A 15,389-nucleotide genomic window follows, 5' to 3' on the forward strand; every position below is an offset into this window, starting at 1 on the left:
GGAAGTGTTGACAAACATTTTATGTCCAGAAAATTTCCTTTGAACGTTTTAGCTGCATCTTTATTTGTACTTGTACTTCAATCGTGTAAGAATTAGCTACCATATTTCAAGAATCATGTAATTGCTCTCGTCCCACTTGTGTTAAAGAACCTGATAGATCTGTGTGTTCGGGATATGATATTTTCCCGTTTTCTCTCTAGGAGCCTGTTGTTCAAGATGCTTTTGAACAAAAAGAGTAAATGTAACAATAAGCTACAGGGCAAAATACAAAGAATATTTTTTAAATTTACAAGTAATGGCATTAACAAGGGCTGAATTTCCCGTGCGGTTTAATAACCCCGCCCACGGAATGCCTCTGCCTTCCTCCCGATGGTGATAGCCTGGAGGATGAAAGCAGAGATGGGCTGGAGAAATGCGGAGGCAGGAGATCGGCGCTGGACGAAAAGCGCCATCTCGGTGGCGACCGTGGCCTGTATGGAGCAAGGCAGGGCGGGCAGCGCTGGGCAGCGCTCGGTGCCTGCAGTGCCGGGAGGAGGCTGCGGGCGCCGCTGTTGACCGAGAGGAGCGAGAGGAAGCTCGGAGCGCTACCGGCAGCCCCGCCCGCTGCGGATCGGCTCACTGGGTTGTTCGCTCCGTGTCCGAACGCGCGGTCCCCGATCGTCCCCGCGGTGCTGGTCCATTGTGGAGCCAGGCGGAGGCAGCGGCAGCTGCGCACGGTGCAGGAGCTGCGAGCATTGAGTGGCAGCGGGATTGGATCGGCGGTGCTGCGGTGCCGGCGGTTCCGCGGGCGAGATGTGCGCGGCGGGGAGGCGCTGGGGCCGGCGGCAGCGAGCTCTGCTCTGGGCCGTGCTGCTGGCGGCGTGGGAGGCGGCGTGGGGGCAGCTGCGCTACTCGGTGCCCGAGGAGATGCCCAAGGGCTCGTTCGTGGGCGACGTGGCCAAGGACCTGGGGCTGCAGCTGACGGAGATTCGAGATCGCGGCGTCCGCGTTGTTACAGAAGGTAGGACGCAGTATTTCGCTCTGCACGGGAAGACGGGACATTTAGTGACGGCGGAGAGGATCGACAGAGAGCAGCTGTGCCGGCTGGTGGAGAAATGCGTGCTGCGCTGTGAGCTGATAGTGGAGGGACAGATGCAGGTTTATGGGATCCAAGTGGAGATCACGGACATTAACGACAACGCCCCCACCTTCAAGGAAGTTGAGCTGGAAGAAAGAATGAGCGAGACAACAGCCCCGGGGTCGCGATTTCCCCTGGCCGAGGCTCACGACCCGGACTCGGGCCGGAATTCGCTCCAGAGCTACGAGCTGAGCGGTGACGAGCACTTCTCGCTGGCCGTGCAGGCGGGCCCCGGCGGCGATCAGCGTCCCGAGCTGGTGCTGGCCAAGGCGCTGGACCGGGAGGAGGCGGCGTTTCACGAGCTGGTGCTGAGGGCGAGCGACGGCGGCGATCCGGCACGGACGGGCACGGCTCGGATCCGCGTGACCGTGGTGGACGCGAACGACAACGCGCCCGTGTTCAGCCAGGCTGAGTACACGGTGCGTGTGCCCGAGGACGTGCCCATGGGCTCCACCCTTGTCACTGTCAAGGCCACGGATACCGACGAGGGCTTGTACGGACACGTGAAATACTCGTTGAAAAAAGTGTCGGACATGGCATCGAATATCTTCCATTTGGACTCTGAGAATGGAGCTATCACTCTGATGCAGAGCCTGGACTTCGAGGAAGGCGACTCCTACGAACTGGAGGTGCAAGCACGGGACGGAGGAGGCCTTTTCGACACCGCCAAAGTCACGATCTCCGTGATTGACAAAAACGATAATGCGCCGGTGATTTCGGTGCGGTCGGCGCTAAGCGAGATCTCTGAGGATGCGCCGTCAGGGACGGTGGTCGGCCTGCTCCACGTGGAAGACCATGACTCAGGGGCCAACGGCGAGGTGCGTTGCTCACTGGATGGGGACATCCCGTTCCGGCTGGAGAAATCCTATGAAGACTACTACCGTGTGGTGACGGCGAGAGAGCTGGACCGGGAGCAGGTGTCGGAGTACAACGTGACGGTGCGGGCGGCCGACGGCGGGTCGCCGGCGCTGCAGAGCAGCGCGGTGCTGGCGCTGCGGGTGCTGGACGTGAACGACAACGCGCCGGTGTTCTTGGAGGAGCGCTACAGCGCGCGGCTGGCGGAGAACAACGCGGCGGGCGCGCTGGTGCTGACGGTGCGCGCCACGGACGCGGACTGGGGGCAGAACGCGCGCGTGCGCTACCGGCTGGCGGAGGGGCGGGTGCGGGGCGCGCCGCTGTCGTCGTACGTGTCGGTGCAGGCGGAGACGGGCGCGCTGTACGCGCTGCGCTCCTTGGACTACGAGCAGCTGCGCGAGCTGCAGCTGTGCGTGCGGGCGGAGGACGGCGGCGCGCCGGCGCTGAGCAGCAACGTGTCGGTGCGGCTGCTGATCGTGGACGAGAACGACAACGCGCCGCAGGTGCTGTACCCGGCGCCGGCCGCAGCGGCGGGCTCGGGCGCTGCTGCGGCGTGGTCGGGCGCTGCTGCGGCGTGGTCGGGCGTGGAGCTGGCGCCGCGCTGGGCCGAGGCGGGCGCGCTGGTGGCCAAGGTGGTGGCGGTGGACGCGGACGCGGGGCAGAACGCGTGGCTGTCCTACGAGCTGGCCAAGGCCACGGAGCCGGGGCTGTTCCGCGTGGGGCTGCACAGCGGCGAGGTGCGCACGGCGCGCTCGCCGCTGGCCCGCGACGCGGCGCGCCACGTGCTGCTGGTGCTGGTGCGGGACCACGGGCGGCCGGCGCTGTCGGCCACGGCCACGCTGAGCGTGGTGCTGGCCGAGAGCGTGGCCGAGCTGCTGGCCGAGCTGGGCAGCGCGGCCCACGAGGCGGCGGCGCCGGGCGAGCCGGCCGCCAGCCTGACGCGCTGGCTCGTGCTGGCCGTGGCCGCCGTCTCGTGCCTCTTCGTGGCCTTCCTGCTGCTGCTGCTGGCGCTGCGCCTGCGCCGCTGCCACCGCCAGCAGCTGCTGCCGCCGGACAGCGGCGCCTTGCGCGGCGTGCCCGTCTCGCACTTCGTGGGCATCGACGGCGTGCGCGCCTTCCTGCAGTCCTACTCGCACGACGTGTCGCTCACGGCCGACTCGCGCAAGAGCCACCTGCGCTTCTCGGCCGCCAGCTGCTGCGACACCCTCCCGGCCCGGCCGCCGCCCGACGAGCCCGCGCCGCTGCTCGGGGACGGGGACCCGGCCGGCGCCCTCCCCGTGGATCCCGTCCCTCCCTCGGTGAGTTTCTGGGACCAAATTCTTTGTGCGACGCTTCCCTGCACTTCTCCCCTCTCCTTTCTTCCCGTGTACTGTGTACGGCGTAGGAAGATTTGCAGAGAAGGAAGGCGCAGCCCCTTTCATCGGCACTCTGAGGCCTGCCTGGTGCTTCTTGCCGCGAGCAGGTTGACGTGGAGTCCGCGTTTAGACTTAAATTTGGTGGGCACGATCGGAAAAGGGAGGTTGCTCTTGGCTGGAGGTTTGTTCTTTGTGTTTTTACAGAGTTGCGTTTATTTCTTCCTTTCTTCTCCCGACAAGTGTAATTCCTCTCAGCATTCTATATTCTCAGTGGATGTGTTGCATCAAACGCAAGTGGAATTTACATTGTTTGGAGGTTCAGGTGTTTTCTCGATGACACAGGTTCCTGGGTAGATAGACATTGTTTTGGAACAACACTTAGTCATTTGGTGTGAAACATCACTTTAAACTTGGAGAATCGTGTGCCTTCCAAGTTAGCCATGTGCTGAAGGAGGATGAGCAGTTGTTGTGATGACTGGATGCTTGTTAGAGCTGAGTATCGTTTATGTTCTTGAGAGTATTTAATTTTAGTCAGTAGCCTCATTTTCTTTGGGTATCTGGGATTATTCTCAGACAGTGAGAGGTTTTGTGTACCACCACTTTTCTTTCAAAGGAGGCTGACAGCGGTTGTAGCTGCCCTGTGGCATAATGTTAGGCCAGGGTGAAAAAATCTCTTTTTGTAGGTACAGGGCAGATTAAAAGTTTGCTGTAATTGGGTTGGTTTTTTTTGGTTTTTTTTTTTTTGGTTTTTTTTCTGAATTCTTAAAGGTGTAAAATGTGTAGAAATTCAGTTTGTCCTTGTTTTTATAGGAGACCTGCTGTTTGGTTCCTTGCATTTTTCCTTTTTTTACTGTACAAAAAATGACATTGAGGACCTGTGGGCATGGCCTTTGGTGTGAGCTCCTGTGTGATTGTTTTTTTGGATGTTTCATTTCCTAGACACTCTTCTCCTGTACCTACTACTGTTGAGATAATCTGAAATGTCAGGCTATTGAACCTTGCAGAGAAATCCAACTGCCCTTCCTGGTAAATGGGGATGGTCTGATGGTGGTGGATGTTAAAGATGTTTTAGCTGGGGTTTGATTACATAATATTGCAGATTATGAATTACATAATATTGCAGATTATGAGGGTCAGAGAATACCCTGGATGTTGGTCAGGGCTGGAGACGAGAGTTCTGTGACCTGAGTGTGGAGATCCTTTAAACAGGAGAGACATCGTTTGCTCTCGTCCTTGTTCAGTGCTCAGCCCTACTTTTGTGCAATGTGATTTTCTTCTTCCCTGGTAAATTTGCCCGAACAGATCTTACTTCAGCTGTGTGGGGAGCCTTGGGAGGTTCTTCCTCTTTGTTCACAGGTTGTAATGGTTTTTTAATAAACGGTTTAATTAGGTTCTTATGGCAAGTGCTATAAAGGGAATTTTGTGTGGAGCCAACTCTGTATTCATTACCTGCTAAGTACCCAAACTCTGTGCCTGACCTTGGTGCCATCATCACCGAGAGTCTTTCTTGATCTCCTCCTTTCTGCAGATGTAAACCTCTTGCCTTGCTCGTTTTAATAGAGGTGTTTTCTTAAAAGATTTACTGGAAGAAATAAATAGTCATGCTTGTCTCGTACTCAGGTTGAGAAGTGAAACTTTATCCACGGCAATGGGAAGCTGTGGGAGGAACTTTTCTTTTGATGGCGCCTCTCCATCAAAAGGGGTTGAGGAGAGATTTGTTTGTGAGAATGTAATTTTGGAGACAAGGCATGTGTATTTTTGATTCGTGTATTTATTCACGACTTTCTGAAAATTGTCTAAAGGTGTCTTCATTTTTTGATACTCCATCATTTGTACTCAAAGGGCCAGGTTGTGTGTTCACCATTTCAATTTTCAGTTTCGTAGTGTTTTCTGGGAATGGTAATTTTTGGGTGCAGAGGGAAACCTTGCATTCAGAGTAGGAGAGTCAGCCATCCTCCAGAAAACCCATGTGCTGGACAAAGAAGGTGTTACCTTTGAGTGATACTTTGATGACTGGATCACAAATTGAGATGCTGATGTCTTATAGCCTTTACAACATTTCAGAATTGTTGAAATTATTGCGATGAGCAGAAAAACTGCTGTGCATGCATTGGTGTTGTGATTCTTGGGATTTGAAAAGATGTGAGAGCCACTTTTAATAGTGTCTGTCCTCAAAACTTGATTTGTATTGTGTGATGACAGAGAAAAGTCTGTCTGTCCAGAGACAGGGCCAGTGTAGGAGTTTACTGTGGTATGGTTTGAAATGGATAAAAGAAATGTGTAAAGTTCCATTTGTCCTTGTAGTTTGATGAGGCCTTCACCTGTGGTTCCAAGTTCTTTTTCTTTTTTCATGGTCCAAGGAAATAACTGTGACTAGGCTGTGTGGTTTGAGGTCCTGTGTGCTTGGTACAAGACAAGCATTTGTGTTGTGTAGCTACCACAAATGACAAAAGAAGAAATATGAATTTCTACATTGTGGTGGTTTCAGGAGTGTTGTCTAAATAGCCAGAGCCATGTTGGTTGTGTCTGAAGACTTGGAATGCAGTTCGAGTAGGTTGAGTGGGTGGTTTTGATTGAGGAAACTGTTGTGCCAAAGGGGTTTTATTTTGGAAAATAGTTAGGTTTCATCTCTGGGGTCTAGGCCTGTGTCATTTTTTCCCTGTGATCCCCTTGCTGAAAGTGAATGACAGGCATCCAGCAATAAGGAATCATGTTGCTTGGATGGAATGGCTTATAATTCCGATGTAAAACATCTTTTTTTTTTGGTTCTATGAAAGACAAAAGAATGTCTTTGCACTTATTCACTCTAAAGTTCTCAAGTATGGAAACACAAAAGAAGATATTTCACGATTCAGAAAAAAATAATTAGGGTTGTTCGTTCTTATCATAGAGCTCTACACTTTGTTTTAGGCTGATCTGTTTCTCAAGTTAACGTGTCCCATGAAAGGGAAGTAGAATTCAAGATGCATGAGGGAGAGTTGAAAGGTTCCCAATGTCATCCCTTACTATAATATCATTCCTTGCTCTTACAGATTAACTACGAATTTTTTAAGAGCAGCTTAGTTCCTTTCTGTATTGCTCTGCCACGAATACTTCCTTCCATCTGAGGTTTCAATGGGACTAAATAGCATGAACTGAAAGAATGCAAAAAAGCGCATCTGACAAAAAACCGCCTCTGGAGTCACACCGAGCCAGAGCTGTGGGTGTTTGCAGTCGGGGAGAGCCCCCGGGGCCGGTGCAGGCGCTGAGCCCCGGCCAAAGCCGGGCCCCGTTGAGCGCGGGCATGCGGCGGCTGCAGTGTCGCGGCGGCGCCTCCGGGTGTCGCTGTTGTCCGGCGCCGAGCGGCGCTGGAGCCGCCGCCGCCGCCGCCGCCGCAGCGTCCTGCCCCCGCAGGCTGCTCGCTCGGCCGGCGCCGGCCACAGCGGCAGCGGCACCGCCAGCAGCAGCAGCGGCGGCGAGAGGCGGCGAGAGGCGGCGCGGCGAGCTGGGTGTGTTTGAGCGGTGTCTGTTTTGGGCGGCGAGAGCGGCTGGAAGGGAGGCAGGGCAGCGGCAGTCGGCAGGAGCGCGGCGAGCGCAGTGGGCAGAGAATGGCGGTGAGGCAGAGGCGGCAGAGGCGCGGGCCGGGCGGCGGGCGAGCGCTGCTGGCCGCGCTGCTGCTGCTGCTGCTGTGCGTGTGGTGCCGGGCGTCGGCCGAGCGGCTCCGCTACACCATCCCCGAGGAGCTGGGCAGAGGCTCGCTCGTGGGGCCACTGGCGCGGGACTTGGGGCTCAGCGCGGACGAGCTGCCGGCGCGCAGGCTGCAGGTGGCGTCTGCCGGCAAGAAGCAGCTGAAATATTTCACTGTGAATGAGGAGAACGGGAACCTGTACGTGAATGAGAGACTGGACCGGGAGGAGATGTGCGGCGATTCGGCGACCTGCTCCGTCAGCTTCGAGGTGCTGGTGCACAACCCGCTGAACGTTTTCCACGTGGATGTGGATATTACGGATGTGAATGACAATTCCCCGGCCTTCAGCAAGGCTGCTCTGGAACTGGAGATTGGTGAATGGACACTTCCCGGTGCTCGTTTCCCCCTGGAGAGGGCACAAGACGCTGACGTGGGAACGAACTCACTGTTGACTTATCATCTCACCAGCAACCCGTCTTTCTCTCTGGCCTTAAAGGAGAGCTCTGAGGGGAGCAAGCAGCCGGAATTGGTACTGGAGAGAGCGTTGGACCGGGAGAAGCAGAGCTCCTTTGAGCTGGTGCTGACGGCAGTGGACAGTGGGGAACCTGCGAGATCCGGGACTGCCCAGGTTCGCATCAACGTGACGGACTTAAATGACAACTCACCCGTGTTCAGCAAAAGCCTCTATGAGGCGAGAGTAGCAGAGAATTTGCCAGCGGGGTCGCTGGTGCTGAAGGTGCGGGCGACAGATGCAGACGCGGGCACCAACGGGCGGGTCTCCTACTCCTTCAGCAACGTCCACGGTACCATCAGTTCGTTGTTTACAGTCGACAGCGAAAGCGGAGAGGTCAGGACAGTGGGTCCCCTCGATTTCGAGGAGAAGAGTAAATACATATTCGGCTTGGAGGCGAGGGATGGTGGGGGTTTAGTGTCACATTGCAAAGTGCAGATCGACATCACGGACGAGAACGACAACGCGCCCGAGATCACCATTCTGTCGCTCTCAAGCCCGGTGCCAGAGGACGCACCGACCGGCACCGTAGTGGCCGTGCTGAACGTGAACGATCCGGACTCCGGCGAGAACGGTCAGGTGTCGTGCTCGCTGTCGGGAGAGGCGCCGCTGTCGATCGTGGCGTCGTCGGGCGGCTCGTACAAGGTGGTGACATCGGGCGCGCTGGACCGCGAGCAGGCGTCGGAGCAGCGCGTGACGGTGGTGGCCCGGGACCGGGGCAGGCCGGCGCTGTGGAGCAGCAGGGAGCTGGTGCTGGAGGTGTCGGACGTGAACGACAACGCGCCGGTGTTCGAGGAGGCGGCGTACAGCGCGTACGTGGCGGAGAACAACGCGGCGGGCGCGCTGGTGCTGCGCGTGCAGGCGCGGGACGCGGACGCGGGCGCCAACGGGCGCGTGAGCTACTGGCTGGCGGGCGGCAGCGCGGGCGCGGCGGGCGCGGCGCCGCTGGTGTCGGTGGAGGCGCGGAGCGGCGCGCTGTACGCGCAGCGCTCCTTGGACTACGAGCAGTGCCGCGAGTTCACGGTGGCCGTGCGGGCGCAGGACGGCGGCTCGCCGGCGCGCAGCTCCACGGCCACGGTGCGCGTCTTCGTGCTGGACCGCAACGACAACGCGCCCAGGGTGCTCTGGCCCGCGGCGGCGGCGGCGGCGGCGGGAGAGGGTCCGGGAGGGGCGGCGGCGGCGGCGCCTTTCGAGGTGGTTCCGCGCTCGGCCGAGGCCGGCTACCTGGTGGCCAAGGTGGTGGCGGTGGACGCGGACGCGGGGCGCAACGCGTGGCTGTCCTACGAGCTGGTGCAGGCGTCGGAGCCGGCGCTGTTCCGCGTGGGGCTGCACAGCGGCGAGGTGCGCACGGCGCGCGCCGTGGGCGAGCGGGACGCGGCCAAGCAGCGGCTGGTGGCCGTGGTGAAGGACCACGGGCAGCCGGCGCTGTCGGCCACGGCCACGCTGCACGTGGTGCTGGCCGAGAGCTTGCAGGAGGCGCTGCCGGAGCTGAGCGAGCGGCCGGCGGGCGCCGAGGCGGCGGCGGCGGCGGCCGAGCTGCAGTTCTACCTGGTGCTGGCGCTGGCGCTGCTCTCGGCGCTCTTGGTGCTGAGCGTGGCGCTGGCCGTGCTGGCGCGGCTGCGCCGGGCCGGGCCGCCCGCCGTGCTGCGCTGCCTGGGCGCGCAGCGCTTCTCGCTGGCCGGCGCCGCCTTCCCGGCCGACTTCTGCGAGGGCACCTTGCCCTACTCCTACAACCTGTGCGTGCCGCCGCCCGCCCGCGCCCTGCCCGAGGCCGCTTGGCCGCCGCCGCCGGTGCCCATGCTGTCGGCGGAGGAGCTTCTGGGCGGCGATTCCTGCGACAAACCGAGCCCGAGCAGTACCGCCCTGACGGGAGAGCCGCCGGCCAATCCCGATGCACCTCAGGTCTGTAAAGCGAATTCCTTCCTTCTGCATGTTTAAATAACGGCGTGCTGGTGGCAGCGAGCTCTTGTGGTTTTTTTCTTCCCTGAGTCTCTTAGTGGTTCTATTTTATTCATCGATGCCGTGAAATAATCCTTTCTCGTGTTGCTTTTTGCATCAAGTGTTGCGAACGGGCAATTGCTGCCTCATCTGCTGCAAGCTTGGTCGCGTCAGTGGGAGGTTCTTACCGTTCAGGAGTTTTGCATTGCATTTTAATTCGTGACACATTCTGATTCAGCTGAAGGATTTTATTTAGGAAAATTATGTTTTCCTAATTGCTACTTGTATTAAGGAGGAAGGTGCATCTGTATTTGTGTACAATGAGATGTACATGACGGGCTTGGTTTGGAGAGTTTCCTTCCCGACAGCTTTTTGTCAAAGCTATGTATTTGGACCTTCTGATACGTGGAACAAACCCCTTATTTTGAGGGAAGGCTGCTGTAGGAATGCTTCCACAGTCAGTTTAATTTAGGATTTCAAAAAAGCTCTCTGTGGGTGGGGCCAACTTTGTATTTATTACCTGCTAAGTAGCTGAACTCTGTGCCTGACCTTAGTGCCATTATCATCTAGATGATGCCGATACTTAATGCCCAAGTATTAAGTCATCAGAGTGAGCATGGTCATGCCTATATTGAGAAAAATTGTAATGAAAAATTACGAGGTTGTGACTGAAGAAGGGGGAGTAACGCAGATTTATTAGGAGTAGTGTGTGATGTGCGGGCGCAAAATAGCAACGACCTTCCCTGCAGTGCTGGATTCGGTGACCATTGTGAACACAGTGACTGTTCACGCGTTGCTCTCCTATTCCTTAACACTATGTGCATCGCTAAAAGGCTGTTCTTCAAGCACGACTCATATAAAAACTGGAATTGGTGTGGGAGTTGGCGCTTTTGATCGTATGCAGTAAAACTCGTGATAGCCCAGACATCACATTCAGAGATAGTTTCATCCATGTTATACGATCATGACAAAGACATTTTCCCGGGCGGTAGGAATCGCATAATCACAGGAGGCGTGTTACTTCTGTCACGTCTTCTGGGGAGGAGGATGAAACCAGGATCAAAAGCCCAAGCTGGAGATCCGCGCTGGACGAAAAGCGCCGTGTTCTTAGCGCTCATGTCCCACCCGCACGAGCTTCTCCGTGGGCGAGGCAGGGCGGGCAGCGCTGGGCAGCGCTCGGTGCCTGCAGTGCCGGGAGGAGGCTGCGGGCGCCGCTGTTAACCGAGAGGAGCGAGAGGAAGCTCGGAGCGCTACCGGCAGCCCCGCCCGCTGCGGACCCGCTCGATCGCTCGCTCGCTCGGGGTCCGGCTCGGCGGCCGGCGGGTCTGCGAGCGTGTCCGCGGTGCGGAGCCATCCTATAGCAAGACGGAGGAGCCGGTGGCTGAAATACCGTGCAGAAGCTTGGAGCAGAGTCGGAGCCGGAGCTGTCTTGGTTGGCGGCGAGGAGCTGCAAGCGAACGAGCGGTGCCGCTGCGGAGATGTGCGCGGCGGGGAGGCGCTGGGGCCGGCAGCAGCGAGCTCTGCTCTGGGCCGTGCTGCTGGCGGCGTGGGAGGCGGCGTGGGGGCAGCTGCGCTACTCGGTGCCCGAGGAGATGCCCAAGGGCTCCTTCGTGGGCGACGTGGCCAAGGACCTGGGACTGCAGCTGACGGAGATCGGAGACAGCGGCGTCCGAGTTGTTACAGAAGGTAAGACTCCTCATTTCGCTCTGCACGGGAAGACGGGACATTTAGTGACGGCAGAGAGGATCGACAGAGAGCAGCTGTGCCGGCTGGTGGAGAAATGCGTGCTGCGCTGTGAGCTGATAGTGGAGGGACAGATGCAGATTTACCGAATCGAAGTGGAGATCACGGACATTAACGACAACGCACCCAGCTTCAAAGAAGTTGAGCTGGAAGAAAGAATAAGCGAGATGACAGCCCCGGGCTCGCGATTTCCACTGACAGAGGCTCATGACCCAGACTTGGGTCGGAATTCCCTGCAGAGCTACGAGCTGAGCGGTGACGAGCACTTCTCGCTGGCCGTGCAGGCGGGCCCCGGCGGCGATCAGCGTCCCGAGCTGGTGCTGGCCAAGGCGCTGGACCGGGAGGAGGCGGCGTTTCACGAGCTGGTGCTGAGGGCGAGCGACGGCGGCGATCCGGCACGGACGGGCACGGCTCGGATCCGTGTGACCGTGGTGGACGCGAACGACAACGCGCCCGTGTTCAGCCAGGCGGAGTACACGGTGCGTGTGCCCGAGGACATGCCCGTGGGCTCTGTCCTCGTCACTGTCACGGCCACGGACGCCGACGATGGGCTGAACGGTTATGTGAAATACTCGTTGAAAAAAGTGTCAGACATGGCATCGAATATTTTCCATCTGGACTCTGAGATGGGCGCGATCACTCTGTTGCGGACCCTGGACTTTGAGGAAGGCGACTCTTATGAACTGGAGTTGCAAGCACGGGACGGAGGAGGCCTTTCCGACACTGCCAAAGTCATGATCAGCGTTACAGACATAAACGATAATGCGCCAGTGATTTCGGTGAGGTCGGCACTAAGTGAGATTTCCGAGGACGCTCCGTCAGGGACGGTAGTCGCCCTGCTGCACGTGCAAGACCGGGACTCGGGGGTGAATGGTGAAGTGCGCTGCACGCTCGAAGGGAGCGTCCCGTTCCGGCTAGAGAAGTCTTTTGACGAATATTACCGTGTGGTGACAGCGAGAGAGCTGGACCGGGAGCAGGTGTCGGAGTACAACGTGACGGTGCGGGCGGCCGACGGCGGGTCGCCGGCGCTGCAGAGCAGCGCGGTGCTGGCGCTGCGGGTGCTGGACGTGAACGACAACGCGCCGGTGTTCTTGGAGGAGCGCTACAGCGCGCGGCTGGCGGAGAACAACGCGGCGGGCGCGCTGGTGCTGACGGTGCGCGCCACGGACGCGGACTGGGGGCAGAACGCGCGCGTGCGCTACCGGCTGGCGGAGGGGCGGGTGCGGGGCGCGCCGCTGTCGTCGTACGTGTCGGTGCAGGCGGAGACGGGCGCGCTGTACGCGCTGCGCTCCTTGGACTACGAGCAGCTGCGCGAGCTGCAGCTGTGCGTGCGGGCGGAGGACGGCGGCGCGCCGGCGCTGAGCAGCAACGTGTCGGTGCGGCTGCTGATCGTGGACGAGAACGACAACGCGCCGCAGGTGCTGTACCCGGCGCCGGCCGCAGCGGCGGGCTCGGGCGCTGCTGCGGCGTGGTCGGGCGTGGAGCTGGCGCCGCGCTGGGCCGAGGCCGGCGCGCTGGTGGCCAAGGTGGTGGCGGTGGACGCGGACGCGGGGCAGAACGCGTGGCTGTCCTACGAGCTGGCCAAGGCCACGGAGCCGGGGCTGTTCCGCGTGGGGCTGCACAGCGGCGAGGTGCGCACGGCGCGCTCGCCGCTGGCCCGCGACGCGGCGCGCCACGTGCTGCTGGTGCTGGTGCGGGACCACGGGCGGCCGGCGCTGTCGGCCACGGCCACGCTGAGCGTGGTGCTGGCCGAGAGCGTGGCCGAGCTGCTGGCCGAGCTGGGCAGCGCGGCCCACGAGGCGGCGGCGCCGGGCGAGCCGGCCGCCAGCCTGACGCGCTGGCTCGTGCTGGCCGTGGCCGCCGTCTCGTGCCTCTTCGTGGCCTTCCTGCTGCTGCTGCTGGCGCTGCGCCTGCGCCGCTGCCACCGCCAGCAGCTGCTGCCGCCGGACAGCGGCGCCTTGCGCGGCGTGCCCGTCTCGCACTTCGTGGGCATCGACGGCGTGCGCGCCTTCCTGCAGTCCTACTCGCACGACGTGTCGCTCACGGCCGACTCGCGCAAGAGCCACCTGCGCTTCTCGGCCGCCAGCTGCTGCGACACCCTCCCGGCCCGGCCGCCGCCCGACGAGCCCGCGCCGCTGCTCGGGGACGGGGACCCGGCCGGCGCCCTCCCCTCGGACCCCGCCCCTCCCTCGGTGAGTTTCTCGGATCGCATTCTGGCTGTGACGCTTCCTCGTGGAGCTTCCCTGTCCTCTTATCCCCCTGGTGTCTCTGTCCTGAGTAGGGCAATACTCTGACATGTTAGGCATAGCGTCGGTGAGAGATGCGCTGGTGCCTCTTGCTGCGGGGTGGTGGACGTAGGAGTCGGATCTCTGTGTTATGGTTGGTGAGCTTTTTAGGAGAATTCGAGCTCTTCTCTGCTGGAGAATCTGTGATTGAGCCCTTTTGTTTTTGTGAGTGCAGGCTGTTTAATTCTGGTCGTCTCGCCAGTATTCAGTCTGCTATTGTACTGTATTGCATGGTAAAGAAGTGGAAGTTTGTTGTTGTCAGTATCAGCTGTTTTCCCGACAGCACATGTGCTTGAGGTAGCGTGAGAGAACTTTTTGTTCCCGTCTAGAAATGTTAAGTTCGCGATAGTATTTTTAGTGTTGTATGGAATCTTATGGCTTTTTTTTTTCCTTTTTTCCCTGCCCCCCTGCATCATTATTTGCTCGTGGATATAGTACCCCCTCGCCTTATATTTTTTTATTTGTATTATCGTTTAAAACAGAGTGTGAACTACACTGTAGTATGCATTTTTAACAGCGGCATACTTCTCAAGTCTGTCTTTGGTATACATAATTATCACTCTCACTGTATTCCTTTTCAGTAAATAGTATTTAGGATAAATGTAAGCCATTGTTTGAAATTGAACGTGGACCCGTGTTTGACTGCTTTGTTTTGGGTTTGTTGCATTTCTGACTTTTGAAAGCGTCTCATTGAGTGTTCCCCATCCAGTAGTTGCAGCACTGTCAACTTTTTGTAGCAGTCTCTTTTTTCCAGGAGACCCTTCCCAGGCATTTTTTGAGTTTGCTTCTGGGAATTTCTGTGGTGGAGTAAAAAGTGAGCTTCACACTCGGGAGTGAGTAGAGATGGTGGAAGAGTAGCACAATTGCTTTTTGCTAATGTTGTTAAATCTAAATTATATATGTTAGCACTGGTTTGTCACCTTGGTGATGCATCATCACTGTGCTCCTGCAAAGATGGAGTTGAAGAACTGGATGTTCCCAGACAGAAGGTTCAGATTAGAGACCATAGGCCTCTTTTTATGCCTTCAAATTATGGGTGAATATCTAGAAATTAGAATGCATTGTTGAGATTTCTGCTGAGATGCATTACAGGTGGCTGGGCACTGCAAGAAATGTTGAGGTATGAGATATGCTCGTGTAAGGGTTGTTTGTCTGTGCTTTTTACAGCGCCTTAAATCTTGTTTTGTGTTGTTCTCTCGTGTAGCAGAGCTCAATCTTTCCATGCTGAGAGTTTAAAATCAATGCAATGTAGGAGGGAGAGTGTTATGTACATTGTTAATGCATCACTGGTTAGAAATGTTGTTTTTTCCTTCTGTGCTCCTTAGCAGCCAGTGAGCAGAATCCAGAGTCACTGCACCTGGAGGGATTTTGTGAGAATAACCTGATTGTCCACGAGAAGCCTGTTGTGCCAAACAAAAGTAGATTTCCAAAGGATTGTTGCTGTTCTATGGGCAATTTTTGTCTATTTTACTCTTCGCCATTGTGCCTTTTTCAGAGAGATGGTGCTGTAGCCGAGGGTGGAGTGACAGTAGGTCCTAATGTGCCAAAGTTCATTTACCAATGCTCATTTCTTGATCACAGAACTGCTCACAGGTTTGGACTCTTAGACATACACAGGTATTTTTATCATGAACTGTTTATTGGTTGAAGGTTTTTCCAAAAGTCAGTCATCTGTTTTTGTATTTATCACAGTTGTTGTACAACACAGAGTGTTCAATTAATGTTGAGTATTTGAAAGCAGTGTCGAATTTATTAAATACAACAAAGGGTAAGGAAGGGTGAGATTTTACTTTACTACTTTCTCAGCATTCTCTCTCTGAAGCCAGAGTGTGGCTGCTTCTTGTTGTGGAGGAAAAGCCTGTTCTCACAGCAATGTTGAGGCTGAGCAATCATTTCCTAATAACTGCTGCAGCAGAAG

General features: G+C 57.3%; 1 protein-coding gene and 2 pseudogenes across 13 annotated transcripts in view; all 3 read left to right on the forward strand.

Annotated features, from left to right (window-relative positions):
- Positions 1 to 15,389, forward strand: part of LOC129126975 (protocadherin gamma-C5-like) — a 224,788-nt gene that overhangs the window by 163,782 nt on the left and 45,617 nt on the right. The window contains exon 1 of one of the 13 annotated variants that reach the window (XM_077186318.1): positions 6,822 to 9,407. The exons of the other annotated variants lie outside the window; for them this stretch is intronic. Coding sequence (XP_077042433.1) covers positions 6,915 to 9,407 — 2,493 coding nt within the window. The 5' untranslated portion in view covers positions 6,822 to 6,914. Of the gene's footprint in view, positions 1 to 6,821; positions 9,408 to 15,389 lie in introns of those variants that run through there. 13 annotated transcript variants of the gene reach the window in all.
- On the forward strand, positions 362 to 6,825 carry LOC129126912 (protocadherin gamma-A12 pseudogene; annotated as a pseudogene).
- On the forward strand, positions 9,478 to 13,480 carry LOC143695309 (protocadherin gamma-A12 pseudogene; annotated as a pseudogene).

The sequence above is a fragment of the Agelaius phoeniceus genome, chromosome 15 (assembly GCF_051311805.1).
Source record: "Agelaius phoeniceus isolate bAgePho1 chromosome 15, bAgePho1.hap1, whole genome shotgun sequence".
Classification (NCBI taxonomy): Eukaryota; Metazoa; Chordata; class Aves; order Passeriformes; family Icteridae; genus Agelaius; species Agelaius phoeniceus.